Here is an 18,959-nt window from a genome sequence, read left to right on the forward strand (position 1 = left end):
TCAATAGACCACCTGGTTACAGAGCACGGCTCCCATTACAAACCACCCCATTAAAATTAACTATCAAAACGCCTTCACCCAGTTTCAATCACCATGTAACCAATTAACAGGCAATGGGCTGAAGATTAAGTTCTGGCATCTTGACATTACACAGCAATACAGAGCACTTCACTAAAAACCTGATCCCTTTAAGCGATGCATTGTGCATCACAATTTAATCAACAGTAATGATAATCAATGGATAATTCACATTCCCACAAGAGGCAGTGACTGACGTCAGATAGTCTCAGTCACTGAGACAGTGATCAGAACCATCACATACCCAGATACAGCATCTCATATTCCGGAATCCCTTTTGGAGCTGAGACTGGGCTAGCTGGCCATTCCCTCCTTTCTCAGTGATTCTTGTTCCAGAGTCCCACCACAAATCCCATCAACTACTGAGGAGGTGAGCTCCGGGTGGTGCGTTTGCCCCGGGGAGCTGCCCTGCGCCCCTCTTACAACTGTGCGCCCTGGAAACCAACTCTCCATCCCCCTACCCACCCCACTCCCACCAACACAGGCTGCATATAAACTGTGAGCACTGCTCTTCCCCCTCATTCCCCCCCCAGACCATTCTTACCTGGGACATCTGTGGTCTGAAGTTGATGTCCTTGAGCTCAATCGATCCCGGGCTCAGGTTGTGCAGCAGTTGGCACAGCAGCACCCCATCCCTCAGGGCCTGTGCAAGGTCAAAGACCTGAGCTGCCGGCCACACCACCCGGTGATTGGGGGGCAACACCTTGGAGTCAATGAGCCAGCGTCCACACTGCCTCCACTCTTCCATTGCGCAGTCAGTGTGAGGGGGGAGAGGGGGTCAGGGGCAAAAGGGTAGAGTGCTGGAGGTCCAGGGGCAAGTATAGACACAAGGGACAAATGTGGGTGCAGGATGTGAGGGAGGGGCAGGGGCTGAGGGAGGGTGCAGAGTGCAAGTGGGAAGGCAAGGGAGGGTATGGGGGGGGGGGCAAGGGCTGAGAGTAGGTGTAGGGGCTGAGTTGGGGATTGGGTGCAGGCAGTGATTTGTGGGGGTGGGTGCAGGGGACGGGTACAGGCAGGGTGCGGGCAGTGGGTGATGGGAGGCGAGTCCGGTTGAAGCTCAGACACATCCAGCAGCGGCTGGCCGGGCGTCCGGGAGCCGCTGCTCGGCGGGCTGGAGCCCGGGCTCAGGGTGCGGGTCCCGGGCTCAGGGTGCTGGCGGCTCCCGGGGCTGGGGCTGGGGGTCTCTCCCACACAGGCAGAGCGGCGGCTCCGGGACTGATCCTCACTCCGGCCGATACAATGTCGCCGCCGCCTCTCGCTGCTACTTTGTATCCGAGCCCCGGCCGCTCGCTCCCGCACTCAGCGGGCACCCGCGCGGGGGCGGGGCCGGGGGCGCGCGGGGGCGGGGCGGGGCCGGGGGCGCGCGGGGGTGGGGGCGCGCGCAGCGAGCTCCACGTTCAGCCCCTCCTGTCTGTGCTGGCTCTCTGCACTGCACACTTGCTGCTCTCTCTGGGTCTAAACTCCCCCCAGGCTGCACATTCCAGGCTCATCTGCATCGCCAAAGGCAAACACAGCAGGACAGGCCACTCTGCCCTTTGCTGCAGAGGGGAAGCAGAGTCAGAGCAGCGAGTCTGGCTGCAGCTCCACAGGGTGTTGCTGAGATTGAACAGTAAGAAGTCTCACAACACCAGGTTAAAGTCCAACAGGTTTATTTGGTACCAAATACCATAAGCTTTCGGAGCGCTGCTCCTTCGTCAGATGGAGTGATCTCTGTTCTCCAACAGTGCACAGACACAGAAATCAAGTTACAGAATACTAATTAGAATGCAAATCTCTACAGCCAGCCAGGTCTTAAAAGGTACAGATAATGTGGTTGGAGGGAACATTAAACACAGGTTAAAGAGATGTGTATTGTCTCCAGACAGAACAGCTGGTGAGATTATGCAAGACCAGGGGCGAGCTGTGGGGGTTACTGATAATGTGACATAAATCCAACATCCCGGTTTAGGCCGTCCTCATGTGTGCGGAACTTGGCTATCAGTTTCTGCTCAGCGACTCTGCGCTGTCGTGTGTCGTGAAGGGTTACCCTAACCCTAACGCAGCTCCACAGGGTGTTGCTGAGATTGAACCCAGAGCACTGGCTGCAGCTCCACAGGGTGTTGCTGAGATTGAACCCAGGGCACTGGCGACTCCCGGGCTGGCCTGGGCTGGGGCTCTCTCCCATACAGCAGCTCTGCTGTCTTCCTGAAGGCAGCTCAGAGAAGCTTCATTCTGATCCTGGCCTGTACCCACTGGAGTTCAAAAGATTGAGAGATAAGTTATTGAAACATACCATTCTGAGGGGATTTACAGGGTCAAAAACAATGGCTCACCCATTTATTAATATATATTAAGTTGATCTTTCTCTGCACCCTAGCTATGACTCTAACACTACATTCTGCACCCTCTCATTCTCCCCTATGTACTCTATGAACAGTATGTTTTGTATAGTGCGCAAGAAACAATACTTTTCACTTTATCCCAATACATGTGACAATAATAAACAAAATCAAATCAAAAATACAAATCACAGATGAACATGAATTTCTTCTTTCCAAGAGTTGTTAGTATTTGAAATTATTTTCCCAGTGAGCAGTGCAGACTGGGTCAGTGAATATGTTTAAGGCTGAGTTAGAGACATTTTTGATCAACAAAGGTCAGCACAGTGGTTAGCGCTGCTGCCTCATAGCACCAGGGACCGGGACGGCACGGTGGCTCAGTGGTTAGCGCTGCTGCCTCACAGCGCCAGGGACCGGGACGGCACGGTGGCACAGTGGTTAGCACTGCTGCCTCACAGCGCCAGGGACCCGGGGCGGCACGGTGGCTCAGTGATTAGCGCTGCTGCCTCACAGTGCCAGGGACCCGGGGCAGCACGGTGGCACAGTGGTTAGCACTGCTGCCTCACAGCGCCAGGGACCGGGACAGCACGGTGGCACAGTGGTTAGCACTGCTGCCTCACAGCGCCAGGGACCCGGGGCAGCACGGTGGCACAGTGGTTAGCACTGCTGCCTCACAGCGCCAGGGACCCGGGGCAGCACGGTGGCACAGTGGTTAGCACTGCTGCCTCACAGCGCCAGGGACCGGGGTGGCACAGTGGTCAGCACTGCTGCCTCACAGCGCCAGGGACCCGGGGCAGCACGGTGGCACAGTGGTTAGCACTGCTGTCTCACAGCGCCAGGGACCCGGGGTGGCACGGTGACACAGTGGTTAGCACTGCTGCCTCACAGCGCCAGGGACCCGGGGTGGCACGGTGGCACAGTGGTTAGCGTTGCTACCTCACAGCGCCAGGGACCTGGGTTCAATTCCCGGCTTGGGTCACAGTCAGTACAGTTTGCATGTTCTCCCTGTGTCTGCGTGGGTTTCCTCCCACACTGATTATTTGATTTTATTTATTACTGGCACATGTATTAATACACAGTGAAAAGTATTGTTTCTTGCGCGCTATACAGACAAATCATACCGTTCCTGGAGAAGGAAACGAGAGAGTGCAGGATGTAGTGTTACAGTCATAGCTAGGGTGTAGAGAAAGATCAACTTAATGCGAGGTAAGTCCATTTAAAAGTCTGACAGCAGCAGGGAAGAAGTTGTTCTTGAGTCGGTTGGTACGTGACCTCAGACTTTTGGATCTTTTTCCCGACGGAAGAAGGTGGAAGAGAGAATGTCCAGGGTGCATGGGGTCCTTAATTATGCTGGCTGCTTTGCCGAAGCAGCGGGAAGTGTAGACAGAGTCAATGGATGGGAGGCTGGTTTGCATGATGAATTGGGCGACATTCACAACTTTCTGTAGTTCCTTGCGGTCTTGGGCAGAGCAGGAGCCCATACCAAGCTGTGATACAACAGAAAGAATGCTTTCTATGGTGCATCTGTAAAAGTTGGTGAGAGTCGTAGCAGAGATGCCAAATTTCCTTAGTCTTCTGAGAAAGTAGAGGCGTTGGTGGACTTTCTTAACTATAGTATCGGCATGGGGGGACCAGGACAGGTTGTTGGTGATCTGGACACCTAAAAACCTGAAGCTCTCGACCCTTTCTACTTCGTCCCTGTTGATGTAGACAGGGTAAGAGTTTTAACAACACCAGGTTAAAGTCCTACAGGTTTATTTGGTAGCAAATAGCAAATGACAGGTGTTGCTACCAAATAAACCTGTTGGACTTTAACCTGGTGTTGTTAAAGCTCTTACTGTGTTTACCCCAGTCCAACGCCGGCATCTCCACATCATGATGTAGACACGGGCATGTTATCTTTTACGCTTCCTGAAGTCGATGACAATCTCCTTCGTTTTGTTGACATTGAGGGAGAGATTATTGTTGTCGGACCAGTTCACCAGATTCTCTATCTCATTCCTGTACTCTGTCTCGTCATTGTTTGAGATCCGACCCACTACGGTGATGTCATCAGCAAACTTGAAAATCCAAAAATTCCAAACACTCCAAATTCCAAATCCAAACACTCCAAAGATGTGCGGGTTAGGTGGCTTGGCTATGCTAGATTGTCCCTTTGTGTCAGGGGGATGAGCTCGGGTAAACACATGGGGTTATGGGGTTAAGGCCTGGGTGGGATTGTGGTCAGTGCAGACTTGATGGGCTGAATGGCCTCCTTCTGCACTGTAGGATTCTATGAAAGCAGTCAAGGGTTACGGGAGACAGACAGACAGGAGAACAGACGGAGACCATAATCTGATCGACCGTGATCTTATTGAATGGAAGGACTGGTTAAAGGGGCTGAATGGCCTTCTGCTCCCAGTTATGTTATTATGATCCCTCATGATTACTCAATTCATAAAAAAGGTTTTCCTCATGTTGCCAATAACGTTAAGTCTGTGCCCTGGTACTCGATGTTTCTGCCAATGGAAATAAGTTCTCTCCTTCTCCTCTGCCCAGATATCTGATGATTTTAAATACCCCTATTTAATCTCCTCTGAACCTTCTCTTCACTCAGCGGAAGAACATCAGATTCACTAATCCATCCACATAACTTTACTTCCACATTCCTGGAACCATTCTTGTGAATCGTTTCTGCACTCTCTCCAATGCCTTCATATCTGTAATAACTCCAGGGGTCGGCTGTAAAGGAACAGTTTTGTATTGCACAAAATAAAGCAAAAAACCACAAGCCAGTGGTGAACACAACAGGTCCCAACCGGGACAATACAATAATGGACTCATTCAGGGGCCTGCTTTATACAGGGCTCGGTATACCAGCTCCACTGGTGAGTTAATTATCAATCCCCAGGGAGCTTGTATTCCATGAGTGCCACAGGGAGGTCAATCAATGATTCCCCATGCAAGTCATGGGGGTTATCACAATATCCTTCCGATACTGCAGTGCCCAATGAACCAGTGTTTTGTAAAAGTTCACCATGGTATGGCCAGAATTTAACGCTAATGGGGCAGGCGTGTACCTGACCCAAAAGCAAATCATACAAGATGTCCTGACGTCACCACGTCCTGACATGATATTTTGGTTAGTGTGCACACGAGTCAGAAAGGCACTCGCTGACAATCAAGCAGCTAATCTAAATGAATTAAACACCAACAGACCGGGATTTGACACTGCCCATCTGCTTTATGGTTAGTGGGCAGGCTGATTGGCCAGGTGGCCTTTACGTTTAAATTACTACCTGGATCCAGGAAAGGATGAAAGGTCAGGGCTGAAATAAACTTCTCAAATCAGTCTGGGGCTTGAGATCTGTGGACAATTGTAATGTCCAGACATTCATGGCAGTTCTTCCACTGAAATTTATTTTTTACAGGTCAGCAGCTCCCGGAGACAAATCCACAGCAGACATGCCAAATTTCCTTAGTCTCTTGAGGAAGGAGAGGCATTGGTGGGCTTTCTTAACTATAGTGTGGGCATGGAGGGACCAGGACAGGTTGTTGGTGATCTGGACACCTAAAAACTTGAAGCTCTCGACCCTTTCTACTTCATCCCCGTTGATGTAGACAGGGGCATGTTCTCCTTTACGCTTCCTGAAGTCGATGACAATCTCCTTCGTTTTGTTGACATTGAGGGAGAGATTATTGTTGCCGCACCAGTTCACCAGATTCTCTATCTCATTCCTGTACTCTGTCTTGTCACTGTTTGAGATCTGACCCACGACGGTGGTGTCATCAGCAAGCCTGAAAATGGAGTTAGAAGGGAATTTGGCCACACAGTCAGCTAGCTGTGTATAAGGAGTGTACTAAGTGTATATGTTTTGTCTTATCAGCAAAATTTGAAGTTGTGCTGGGGTACATTCAAGTCCAAATCATTAATATGTCATGAAACTATTGATCTACATGTCCCTAGATCACACTAGTGCCTGCCTTGTAACAAGGGGGGAACCCTCTGGGAGCGTTTTGCTGGGTCCCCAAATCAGTTCAAGGGTTTATGGCAGTCATTTTGAGTCAGTTTGCCAGTCAACAAGTTTTACAAAGACAAAAAGGACAGAAACAGGTCCCAGTTAAGCTAAGTTAAGGAAGGATCTGCGGGGAGGAGACTTTAAATAAAGAGGACTGGAGGGGCATTGGTGTTCTGCTTAGCATGGCCACTGATCTGAAAGTGTGTTTGTGAACAGGGTGAAGGAATCTCTGAAGATAAGATTCAAACATTGCGAGGTGGGCCGTTGATTAAACCATCCCGATGGGAGCGACTTTTGAAGAGAATTCCAAGGAGAGATCTTGGAAGAGGTAGTGAAACTGGGAATCCTTGTGAGACAGAGGTTAAATGAGGTTGTTTAACCTGATGTTTACATGACATCTGGGGGGGTTCTTGAGAAATCCATGGACTCTGTCATGGTTGTATTTGTCATTTACTGGTTGGTGGTAAATTGATGGAAAAGGTCCTTAGGGATGGGATTTACGACCATTTAGAAAGATGCGGATTAATCCGGGATAGTCAGCACGGATTCGTGAAGGGCAAGTGGTGCCTCACAAATTTGATAGAATTTTTTGAGGAGGTAACTAAGTGTGTTGATGAAGGTAGGGCAGTTGATGTCATATACATGGATTTTAGTAAGGCGTTTGATAAGGTCCCCCATGGTCGGCTTATGATGAAAGTAAGGAGGTGTGGGATAGAGGGAAAGTTGGCAGATTGGATTGGTAACTGGCTATCTGATCGAAGACAGAGGGTGGTGGTGGATGGAAAATTTTCGGACTGGAGGCAGGTTGCTAGCGGAGTGCCGCAGGGATCGGTGCTTGGTCCTCTGCTCTTTGTGATTTTTATTAATGACTTAGAGGAGGGGGCTGAAGGGTGGATCAGTAAATTTGCTGATGACAGCAAGATTGGTGGAGTAGTGGATGAGGTGGAGGGCTGTTGTAGGCTGCAAAGAGACATAGATAGGATGCAAAGCTGGGCTGAAAAATGGCAAATGGAGTTTAACCCTGATAAATGTGAGGTGATTCATTTTGGTAGGACTAATTTAAATGTGGATTACAGGGTCAAAGGTAGGGTTCTGAAGACTGTGGAGGAACAGAGAGATCTTGGGGTCCATATCCACAGATCTCTAAAAGTTGCCACTCAAGTGGATAGAGCTGTGAAGAAGGCCTATAGTGTGTTAGCTTTTATTAACAGGGGGTTGGAGTTTAAGAGCCGTGGGGTTATGCTGCAACTGTACAGGACCTTGGTGAGACCACATTTGGAATATTGTGTGCAGTTCTGGTCATCTCACTATAAGAAGGATGTGGAAGCGCTGGAAAGAGTGCAAAGGAGATTTACCAGGATGTTGCCTGGTTTGATGGGTAGGTCTTATGAGGAAAGGTTGAGGGAGCTAGGGCTGTTCTCTCTGGAGTGGAGGAGGCTGAGGGGAGACTTAATAGAGGTTTATAAAATGATGAAGGGGATAGATAGAATGAACGTTCAAAGACTATTTCCTCGGGTGGATGGAGCTATTACAAGGGGGCATAACTATAGGGTTCGTGGTGGGAGATATAGGAAGGATATCAGAGGTAGGTTCTTTACGCAGAGAGTGGTTGGGGTGTGGAATGGACTGCCTGCAGTGATAGTGGAGTCAGACACTTTAGGAACATTTAAGCGGTTATTGGATTGGCACATGGAGCACACCAGGATGATAGGGAGTGGGATAGCTTGATCTTGGTTTCAGATAAAGCTCGGCACAACATCGTGGGCCGAAGGGCCTGTTCTGTGCTGTACTGTTCTATGTTCTATGTATTCTATAGTACGACATGTTCGACCACAGTTTGTCTGCTTTATTTATTTAGTGAATGCAAAGTCCCTAAACCAAGCAGTTTCTTCTGTGTTGAGTGTGGATAGGCCTCCGCTGAGTCTGTAGTTTGGACACTCTTCTGTGATGTGCTGCATTGTTTGTCCTCTTTCACAGGCACATAGGGGGCTGGCACTAATGCCCCATCTGTGGAGGTTGGCCAAGCAGGGGCCATGGCCGGTCCCGAACCTGTTGAGGGTGGATCACTCTTTCCTTGGAAGGTTAAAACCAGAAAGCTGTTCCCATTCATTTGTCCAGGTGAAGTTAGTGTTGAAACCCTGTGTGGGAGGGTATTTCCTGCCCTGTGTGGGAGGGTATTTCCTGCTCAGCCTTCCTGATGGGAGTTGTACCATGGGTGGGCTGTTTGGATCAGCATGAAGGGGCATTGTGAACTTTTTCTATCATGTTGTGGGTTGTTGCAAGTTGGTGAATAGTGGGGGAGTGATGTTTGCCCGGACAGGCAGCCAAGGGAGTGGTGTTTAGCACAGTGTTCCAGTAATGATACACATGGTAGCATTCAACTGGGTGTGTGTGTGATGATCAATGATCACCCACGACTCATGCTGGTACCTAGGCTTCCCTGGGGAAGCTAACAGCACTGCCAGCAGACTGAATTCCATAGGATGCTGATGACAAGAGTCCATACAAGGAATCCTAATCAATGTCTGTCTGTTTATACGTTTGTACTTCATACTTATCCAGTGTTTATTGTAGGGGTACGGTGGCTAGCACTGCTCCCCCACAGCGTCAAGGGCCTGGGTTCATTTGATCTTGATTTGATTTGATTTATTATTGTCACATGTATTAACATACAGTGAAAAGTATTGTTCCTTGATAAGTCCATTCAAAAGTCTGACAGCAGCAGGGAAGAAGCTGTTCTTGAGTCGGTTGGTACGTGACCTCAGAATTTTGTATCTTTTTCCCAAAGGAAGAAGGTGGAAGAGAGAATGTCCGGGCTGCGTGGGGTCCTTAATTATGCTGGCTGCTTTGCCGAGGCAGCGGGAAGTGTAGACAGTGTCAATGGATGGGAGGCTGGTTTGCGTGATGGATTGGGCTGCATTCACAACCTTTTGTAGTTTCTTGTGGTCTTGGGCAGAGCAGGAGCCATACCAAGCTGTGATACAACCAGAAAGAATGCTTTCTATGGTGCATCTGTAAAAGTTGGTGAGAGTCGTAGCTGACATGCCAAATTTCCTTAGTCTTCTGAGAAAGTAGAGGCGTTGGTGGGCTTTCTTAACTATAGGGGGACCAGGACAGGTTGTTGGTGATCTGGACACCTAAAAACTTGAAGCTCTCGACCCTTTCTACTTCGTCCCCGTTGATGTAGACATGTTCTCCTTTACGCTTCCTAAAGTCGATGACAATCTCCTTCGTTTTGTTGACATTGAGGGAGAGATTATTGTTGCTGCACCAGTTCACCAGATTCTCTATCTCATTCCTGAACTCTGTCTCATCATTGTTTGAGATCCGACCCACTACAGTGATGTCATCAGCAAACTTGAAAATCGAATTGGAGACGAATTTGTTCACACAGTCATAGGTGTATAAGGAGTATAGGAGGGGGCTGAGAACATAGCCTTGTGGGGCACTGGTGTTGAGGATGATCGTGGAGGAGGTGTTGTTACCCATCCTTACTGATTCAATTCCAGCCTTGGGTGACTGTCTGCGTGGAGTTTGCACGTTCTCCCCATATCTGCGTGGGTTTCCTCCCTCAGTCCAAAGATATGTAGGTTAGGTGGATTGGCTCTGCTAAGTTGCCCCTTAGTATCCAAATATGTGTAGATTGGGTGGATTAGCCATGGTAAATGCACAGGGTTATGGGGATAGGGCAGAGGGAAGGGTCTGGGTAAGATGCTCTTTCAGAGAGTTGGTGCAGAATCAATGGACTGAATGGCCTCATTCTGCACTGTAGGGATTCCATGTTCCAAATGGTTTTATCTTTATGGACCTGCATAGTAAAGTTTGTTTTTATTTGTTCAAAATGTGTGGAATCTTGTGGCTTTATCCCTAAAGTAGGTGTCTTGAATCTTGACCTTTAACAAGCCTTAAACAAAACGTTATTGGCTCCTAATGGATCTCCCCCCACATCCCAAAGTCTGGCTAAGGATCATAACATATAGATGAAAAAGGCAGAGATCCTAATACAAACTCTTCAGGAATCCACTATTCTTCCAGTCCAAAAGAAAACAGTTTACTATCACTCAGCCAACTTTCTATCTGCTGCCACTAGTCCTTTTATTCCATTGGCTTCAATTTCACTGACAAACCTGTTATGTAGCACTTCCTTAAACATCTTTTGGAAGTTGCCGTACACCATAACAACACTCAGTATAACATCTTGAGGGGGCTTGAGAGGATAGATGCTGAAAGGACCTGGGTTCGATTCCCGGCTTGGGTCACTGTCTGTGTGGAATTTGCACATTCTCCTCGTGTTTGTGTGGGTTTCCTCCGGGTGCTCCGGTTTCCTCCCACAGTCCAAAGATGTGCGGGTTAGGTTGATTGGCCATGCTAAAAATTGCCCTTAGTGTCCTGGGATGCATAGGTTAGAGGGATTAGTGGGTAAGTATGTAGGGATATGGGGGTAGGGCCTGGGTGGGATTGTGGTCGGTGCAGACTCGATGGGCCGAATGGCCTCTTTCTGTACTGTAGGGTTTCTATGATTTCTATGAAATCCCTTAGGGCTAGGGGTCGGGATGGTGAAGAATTTGTTAAGTGTGTCCAGGAAGGTTTTTTGGAACAATATGTGGATAGTCGAATTAGAGAGGGGACTACACTGGACCTGGTACTGGGAATGAGCCCAGCCACCTCATCAAAGATGCAGTGGGGGAACATGTGGCGAACAGTGACACAATTCCGTAAGCTTTCGAACACTCATGGAAAAGGATGAGTGTGGTCCTAGGGTTAAGGTGCTAATTTGGGGGAAGGCTAACTACAACCAGATTAGGCAGGATTTGGAGGCTGTTGTTTGGGAGAGGCTGTTCGAGAGTAAATCCACATTTGGCATGTGGGGGTCTTTTAAGGAGAAGTGGATCAGAGTGCAGGACAGACATGTGCCTGTGAAAGGTGAAGGACAGGAAAGGCAGGATTCAGGAACTATGGGTGACCAGGGAAATGGTGAGTCTAGTCAAAAAGAAAAAGGATGCATACATGAGGTCAAGGTAACTAAAAACAGATGAAGCATTTGAAGAATACAGGGAAAGTAGAAAAGGGCTCAAACAGGGAGTTAGGAGGGCAAGAAGGGGTCACGAAATGTCCTTAGCAGGCAGGATTAAGGAGAATCCCAAGGCATTTTATACATCTATTAGGAACAAGAGAGTAGCGAGAGAAAGAGTTGGTCCACTTAAGGACAGAGGGAAATTATGTGTAGAACCAAAGAACAAAGAACAGTACAGCACAGGAAAACAGGCCCTTCGGCCCTCTAAGCCTGTGCCGCTCATTGGTCCAACTAGACCAATCGTTTGTATCCCTCCATTCCCAGACTGCTCATGTGACTATCCAGGTAAGTCTTAAACGATGTCAGCGTGTCTGCCTCCACCACCCTACTTGGCAGCGCATTCCAGGCCCCCACCACCCTCTGTGTAAAAAACATCCCTCCGATATCTGAGTTATACTTGCCCCCTCTCACCTTGAGCCCGTGACCCCTCGTGATCGTCACTTCTGATCTGGGAAAAAGCTTCCCACCGTTCACCCTATCTATCCCCTTCATAATCTTGTACACCTCTATTAGATCTCCCCTCATTCTCCGTCTTTCCAGGGAGAACAACCCCAGTTTACCCAATCTCGCCTCATAGCTAAGACCCTCCATACCAGGCAACATCCTGGTAAACCTTCTCTGCACTCTCTCTAACGCCTCCACGTCCTTCTGGTGCGGCGACCAGAACTGTGCGGCGACCAGAACTGGGCGCAGTACTCCAAATGTGGCCTAACCAGCGTTCTATACAGCTGCATCATCAGATTCCAGCTTTTATACTCTATACCCCGTCCTATAAAGGCAAGCATACCATATGCCTTCTTCACCACCTTCTCCACCTGTGTTGCCACCTTCAAGGATTTGTGGACTTGCACACCTAGGTCCCTCTGTGTTTCTATACTCCTGATGACTCTGCCATTTATTGGAAGTGGATGAGATCCTTACTGAGTACTTTGCATCGGTATTCATAAAAGACAGGGACACGTGAATTGATTGTGCCTTGGAGGGGTGTGTAAACCCTTTAGAACAAATCATCATTACGACGGAGGAAGTGTTAGGTGAATTAAAAAACATTAAGGTAGACAAATCCCCAGAGCCAGATGGTATCTATCCCAGATTACTGAGGGAGACAAGCGAGGAAATTGCTGGGCCTCTAATAGAAATCTTTGTTTCCTCGTTGGCCACAGGTGAGGTGCCAGAGGATTGGAGGATAGCCAATGTTGTCCCATTATTTAAGAAGGGTAGCAAGGATAACCCGGGTAATTATAGGCCAGTGAGCTTGACGTCAGTGACAGTGAAATTGTTAGAGAAGATTCTTAGAAATAGGATCTATACACCTTTCGAACTGAATGGTTTTATTAGTGACAGACAGCATGGTTTTGTACGTGGGAGGTCATGTCTCCCTAATTTAATTGAGTTTTTTGAGGAGGTGACAAAAATGATTGACGAGGGAAGGGCTGTGGATGTTGTTTACATGGACTTTAGTAAAGCATTTGACAAGGTCCCTCATGGCAGGCTGGTGCAAAAGATTAAATCTCACAGGATCAGGAGTGAACTAGTTAGATGGATTCAGAACTGGCTTGGCCATACAAGACAGAGGGTAGCAGTGGAAGGGTGTTTTTCTGAATGGAGGTCTGTAACTAATGGTGTTCCGTAGGGATCAGTGCTGGGACCTCTGCCGTTTGTAATATATATAAATGACTTGGAAGAAAACGTAGCTGGTCTGATTAGCAAGTTTGTGGATGATACTAAGATTGGCGGAGTTGCGGATAGTGATGAAGATTGTCAGAGGATACAGCAGGATATAGATAGGCTGGAAAATTGGGCAGAGAAATGGCAGATGGAATTTAATCCGGACAAATGTGAGGTGATGCATTTTGGTCGATCCAATTCAGGTGGGAGCTATAAAATAAATGGCAGAACCATCAGGAGCATCGACACAGAGAGAGATCTGGGAGCACAGAGAGATCTGGGAGCACAGAGAGATCTGGGAGCACAGAGAGATCTGGGAGCACAGGTCCACAGATCCTTAAAAGTGGCAGCACAGGTGGGAAAGGTGGTGAAGAAAGCATACGGCACGCTCGCCTTCATCGAACGGGGCATCGAGTATAAAAGTTGGCAAATTATGTTACAGTTATATAAAATGTTGGTTCGGCCACATTTGGAATACTGTCCAATTCTGGCCACCGCACTACCAGAAGGATGTGGAGGCTTTGGAGAGAGTGCAGGAAAGGTTTACCAGGATGTTGCCTGGTATGGAGGGTATTAGCTATGAGGAGAGATTGAATAAACTTGGATTGTTCTCCCTGGAAAGACGGAAGCTGAGGGGTGACCTGATAGAAGTTTATAAAATTATGAGGGGTATGGATAGGGTGAACAGTTGGAAGCTTTTTCCCTGGGCAGAAATGACAATTACAAGGAGACACAAGTTCAAGATAAGGGGGGAAAGGTGCAGAGGAAGCTTTTTAAACAGAGGGTGGTGGGGGTCTGCTAAGTGAGATGGTTGAGACAGATACGTTAGCCACATTTAAGACTTATCTTGATAGGCATATGAACAAATGGAGAATAGAGGGATATAAGCAGTTGGTCTAGATAGGCGCAGGCTTGGAGGGCTGAAGGGCCTCTTCCTATGCTGTATGGTTCTTTGTTATTTGGCCCTTCGAGCTTGCTCCGCCATTCATGATGATCATGGCTGATCATCCAACTCAATAGCCTAATCCTGCTTTCTCCCCATAACCTTTCATCCCATTCGCCCCAAGTGCTATATCCAGCCGCCTCTTGAATACATTCAATGTTTTGGCATCAACTGCTTTCTGTGGTAATGAATTCCACAGGCTCACCACTCTTTGGGTGAAGAAATGTCTCATCATCTCCGTCCTAAATGGTCTACCCTGAATCCTCAGACTGTGACCCTGGTTCTGGACACTCATGATGTGGAGATGCCGGCGTTGGACTAGGGTAAACACAGTAAGAAGTTTAACAACACCAGGTTAAAGTCCAACAGGTTTATTTGGTAGCAAAAGACACTCCCCAGAGAGCAGTGGAGGTTGAATATATTTAAGGCAGAGTTAGTCAGACTTTTGATTGAGAAGGGAGTCAAGGGTTATGGGGGACAGACAGAAAAGTGGAGTTAAGCCAACAACTAGAGCAGCCATGATCTTATTGAACAGTGGAGAAGGTTCAATGGGCTAAGTGGCCCACTCCTGCACTGTAGGGATTCTCTACTGATTCTATAATTCTTATGATTGACCCTGTCTGTCTGTCATCTAAATGAAGAACTCACTCAAATTAGTTAAACACTATTTTCCCTTAACAAATCCATGTTGTTGATCCTTAAAATCATATTTATCCAAGAAAATGTTCATTTACTTTCCTCTTATCATTTCTGAAAGCCTTCCCAGCATTGAGGTTAAACCCACTCTCCTTGTTGACCATAATATGATAAAATTCTTCATCTAGTTGGAGAGTGACATAGTTGATTCTGAGACCAGGTAATCTTAATAAAGGTAATCTTAATAAAGGTAATCTTAATAAAGGTGGTATGAGGCACAAGTTGGCTAGGATGGATTCGGAAACATTACTTAAGGGATGACGGTGGATAGGCAGTGGCAAACATTCAGAGTGCATGGGTGAACTGCAACAATGTTTATATGGCAACGTAAAACCGGAAAGATTGCCAAGGCTTACAAGGAAAATTAAACATAGTATTTGATCCAAGGAAGAAGCATACAAATTGGCCAGAAAAAACAACTGATCTGAGGATTGGAAGTAGTTTAGAATTCATTGAAGGAGGACCAAAGAAGGATTGATTAAGAAGGGGAAATAGAGTACAAGGGTAAGTTTGTAGGGAACATAAAGACTGACGGTAGAAGTTTCTACAGGTATGTGAAAAGAAAAAGATTAATGAAGGCAATGGAGGGTCCCTTGCAGTCAGAAACAGGGGAATTTATAATGGGGAACAAAGAAATGGTTGACCAACTAAATACATAATTCTGTCTTCACAAAGGAAGACACAAATAACTTACTAGAAATGTTGGGGAACACAGGGTTTAATGAGAGGGATGAACTAAAGGAAATCAGTAGCAGTAGAGAAATGCTGTTGGGAAACTAAAGGCTGATAAATGGCCTGGTAATCTACATCCCAGAATACTTAAAGAAGTGGCCCTAGAAATAGTAGCTGTATTTATGGTCATCTTCCAAGATTCTATAGTCTCTGGAACAATTCCTACAGATTGGAGGGTAGCTAATGTAACCCCACTATTTAAAAAGGGAGGTAGAGAGAAAACAGGGAATTACAGACCAGTCAGCCCGACGTCGGTAGTGGGGAAAATTCTACAGTCCATTATCAAAGATTTTATAGCAGAGCACTTGGAAAACAGTGGTAGAATCAGATAGAGTCAGCATGGATTTATGAAAAGGAAATCATGCTTGACAAATCTACTGGAATTCTTTGAAGGTGTAATTAGTAGAGTTGATGAGGCGGAGCCAGTGGTGGGTGAGCTGTGAGGAGGATGCAGAGATGCTTCAGCGTGATTTGGACAGGCTGAGAGAATAGATAAATGCATGTCAGATGCAGTATAATGTGAATAAATGTGAGGTTATCCACTTTGGTAGCAAAAAATAGGATGACAGATTATTATCTGAATGGCTATAAATTGAGGGAGGGGAGTGTGCAGCGGGACCTGGGTGTCCTTGTGCACCAGTCGCTGAAGGTAAGCATGCAGGTGCAGCAGGCGGTAAAGAAGGCAAATGGTATGTTGGCCTTCATTGCGAGAGGTTTCGAGTACAGGAACTGGGATGTCTTGATGTAATTATACAGGGCCTTGGTGAGGCCACACCTGGAATATTGTGCACAATTTTGGTGTCCTGATCTGAGGAAGGATGCTCTAGCTATAGAGGGATTGCAGCAAAAGTTTACCAGACTGATTCCTATGATGGTGGGACTGGCGTAGAAGGAGAGATTGAGACAGTTTGGATTATATTTGCTGGCGTTCAGAAGAATGAGGGGGATCTCATACAAACCAATAAAATTCTGACAGGACTAGACAGAATAAATGCAGGATGGATATTCCCAATGGTGGGGTGTCCAGAACAAGGGATCACAATCTAAGGATAAGAAGTTGGATATAGCTCTTGGAGCAAAAGGGATCAAAGAATATGGGGGGGATGATGGGATCCGCCTGTTGAGTTGGACGATCAGCCATAATTGTACTGAATGCCAGAGTAGCTCGAAGGACTGAATGGCCGACTCCTGTCCCTATTTTCTATGTTGGGCCTATCCTTGTCCCTTTTTTTGAACTACGGTGCAACATTTGCAATTCTCCAGTTCTCTGGCATCACCCCCTAGGATTGGAAGATCATGGCCAGTGTCTCCGTAATTTCTACCCTTACTTTGCTCAGCTCGCTTGATCAGCACTCCAATAAGCAGCTTCGACACACACCCCCTTCACCACCAACACACAGTAGCAGCCATATGAGTATAGGGCTAACGGGAGGACTTTGAATAGTGTGGAGGAGCAGAGGGATCTAGGTGTATGTGTGCATAGATCCCTGAAAGTTGGGAATCAAGTAGATAAGGTTGTTAAGAAGGCATATGGTGTCTTGGCGTTTATTGGTAGGGGGATTGAATTTAGGAGTCGTAGCGTTATGTTGCAACTGTACACAACTCTGGTGCGGCCGCACTTGGAGTACTGTGTGCAGTTCTGGTCCCCACATTACAGGAAGGATGTGGAGGCTTTGGAGAGGGTGCAGAGGAGGTTTACCAGGATGTTGCCTGGTATGGAGGGGAGATCCTATGAGGAGAGGCTGAGGGATTTGGGATTGTTTTCGCTGGAAAGGCGGCGGCTAAGAGGGGATCTTATTGAAACATATAAGATGATTAGAGGTTTAGATAGGGTGGATAGTGATAGCCTTTTTCCTCTGATGGAGAAATCCAGCACGAGGGGGCATGGCTTTAAATTGAGGGGGGGTAGTTATAGAACCGATGTCAGGGGTAGGTTCTTTACCCAGAGGGTGGTGAGGGATTGGAATGCCCTGCCAGCATCAGTAGTAAATGCGCCTAGTTTGGGGGCGTTTAAGAGATCCGTAGATAGGTTCATGGACGAAAAGAAATTGGTTTAGGTTGGAGGGTCACAGTTTTTTTTTTAACTGGTCGGTGCAACATCGTGGGCCGAAGGGCCTGTTCTGCGCTGTAATGTTCTATGTTCTATGTTCTATCCACATAATGCACTGCAAGAATTTACCAAGGATCCTTCAATTGAACTTTCCAAACCTGGGACCTCTTCTAATAGAAGGACAAAGGCAGCAGACGCATGGTAACATAGCTACCTGAAACTGGCCCATGGAACCATCTGACTTGGAAATATGTTGCTGTTTCTTCACTGTCACTGGGTCAAAATCCTGGAACTCCTTTCCTAAAAGCACTAGAGCTGTACCTACATACATGGACGATCTCTGCCTTGAAAATATTCAATGGCCCTGCCTCCATTGTTCTCTGGGGAAGAAAGCTCCAAAGGTTCACAACCTTCTGAGAGTAAAACATCTCTCCACATCTCCATCATAAATAGGAGGCCCCTTATTTTTAAACGGTGTCCTCTAGCTCTAGCCTATCCCTCAAGCAGAGACATCTTTTCAGCATCCACTCCGTCAAGTCCCCTAACGCTCTTGCATGTGTCAACAAGACCATCTCTCAGTCTTCTAATCTCTAATGGATACAGACCCAACCTGTTAAGATGGTGTTGGTTGCAGAGAGAGTCTGTTAAAGAAGTCTTGATAATCTTCTGTAAGTTAACAGCAAGTCTATTAACAATGTGTAACTGTATACAAATATAAAGGCTACATGCAAGGAGATTCCTCCATCCTGGATCATGACATGTCTCTGGTCATTACACCACCGTGGGAGTGGTACAGTACTCAATCCCACATTAACCTGTGTGCCAGATCCTTCTGCTGCATCTAACCCAAGACTTTATCCCATGGATATAGAATTAGTTTATTTCAAGTCTTATGTTGTTACAAATCTTATAGATTTATATTATTGTTACAATCTTAATGCTATTCCAATAGGCGGTACGGTGGTTAGCACTGCTGCCTCACAGCGCCAGGGACCCAGGTTCGATTCCCGGCTTGGGTCACTGTCTGTGCGGAGTCTGCACGCTCTCCCATGTCTGTGTGGGTTTCCTCCGGGTGCTCCAGTTTCCTCCCACATTCCGAAAGACGAGCTGGTTAGGTGCATTGACCGTGCTAAATTCTTCCTCAGTGTAACCGAACAGACGACTAGGGGATTCTTACAGTAACTTCATTGCTGTGAAGCCTACTTGTGACACTAATAAATAAACTATTATTAGAGTGTTAGCTTTAACAACATTCTCACTACCCCATCTCCCTCATTCAAGTCCTTGAAGTTAGAGGTTCAGGTGGTCTGGAGGCCTTGTAACTCTTCCATATCTCTTTCGCTCCTCTTCTTTCGGGGCAGTGGGAGATTCTATTGGTTCTAGTTCTTGTTGTTGGCTTGGA

General features: G+C 47.2%; 2 protein-coding genes across 5 annotated transcripts in view; one reads left to right on the forward strand and one right to left on the reverse strand.

Moving 5' to 3' along the window:
• The window catches only part of vav2 (vav 2 guanine nucleotide exchange factor), a 230,026-nt gene extending 228,649 nt beyond the window's left edge, over positions 1 to 1,377 (reverse strand). For all 4 annotated transcript variants that reach the window (XR_013499320.1, XM_078226123.1, XM_078226125.1 and 1 more), the window contains exon 1: positions 623 to 1,377. Coding sequence is in view for 3 of the 4 variants with exons in the window: in XM_078226123.1 (XP_078082249.1) it covers positions 623 to 826 (204 nt within the window). In the remaining variant the exon portion in view is untranslated. The remainder of the gene's footprint in view (positions 1 to 622) is intronic.
• The window catches only part of LOC144502320 (retinoic acid receptor RXR-alpha-A-like), a 423,978-nt gene that overhangs the window by 4,894 nt on the left and 400,125 nt on the right, over positions 1 to 18,959 (forward strand). The window lies entirely within an intron of this gene.

This window comes from Mustelus asterias, chromosome 13 (assembly GCF_964213995.1).
Source record: "Mustelus asterias chromosome 13, sMusAst1.hap1.1, whole genome shotgun sequence".
Classification (NCBI taxonomy): Eukaryota; Metazoa; Chordata; class Chondrichthyes; order Carcharhiniformes; family Triakidae; genus Mustelus; species Mustelus asterias.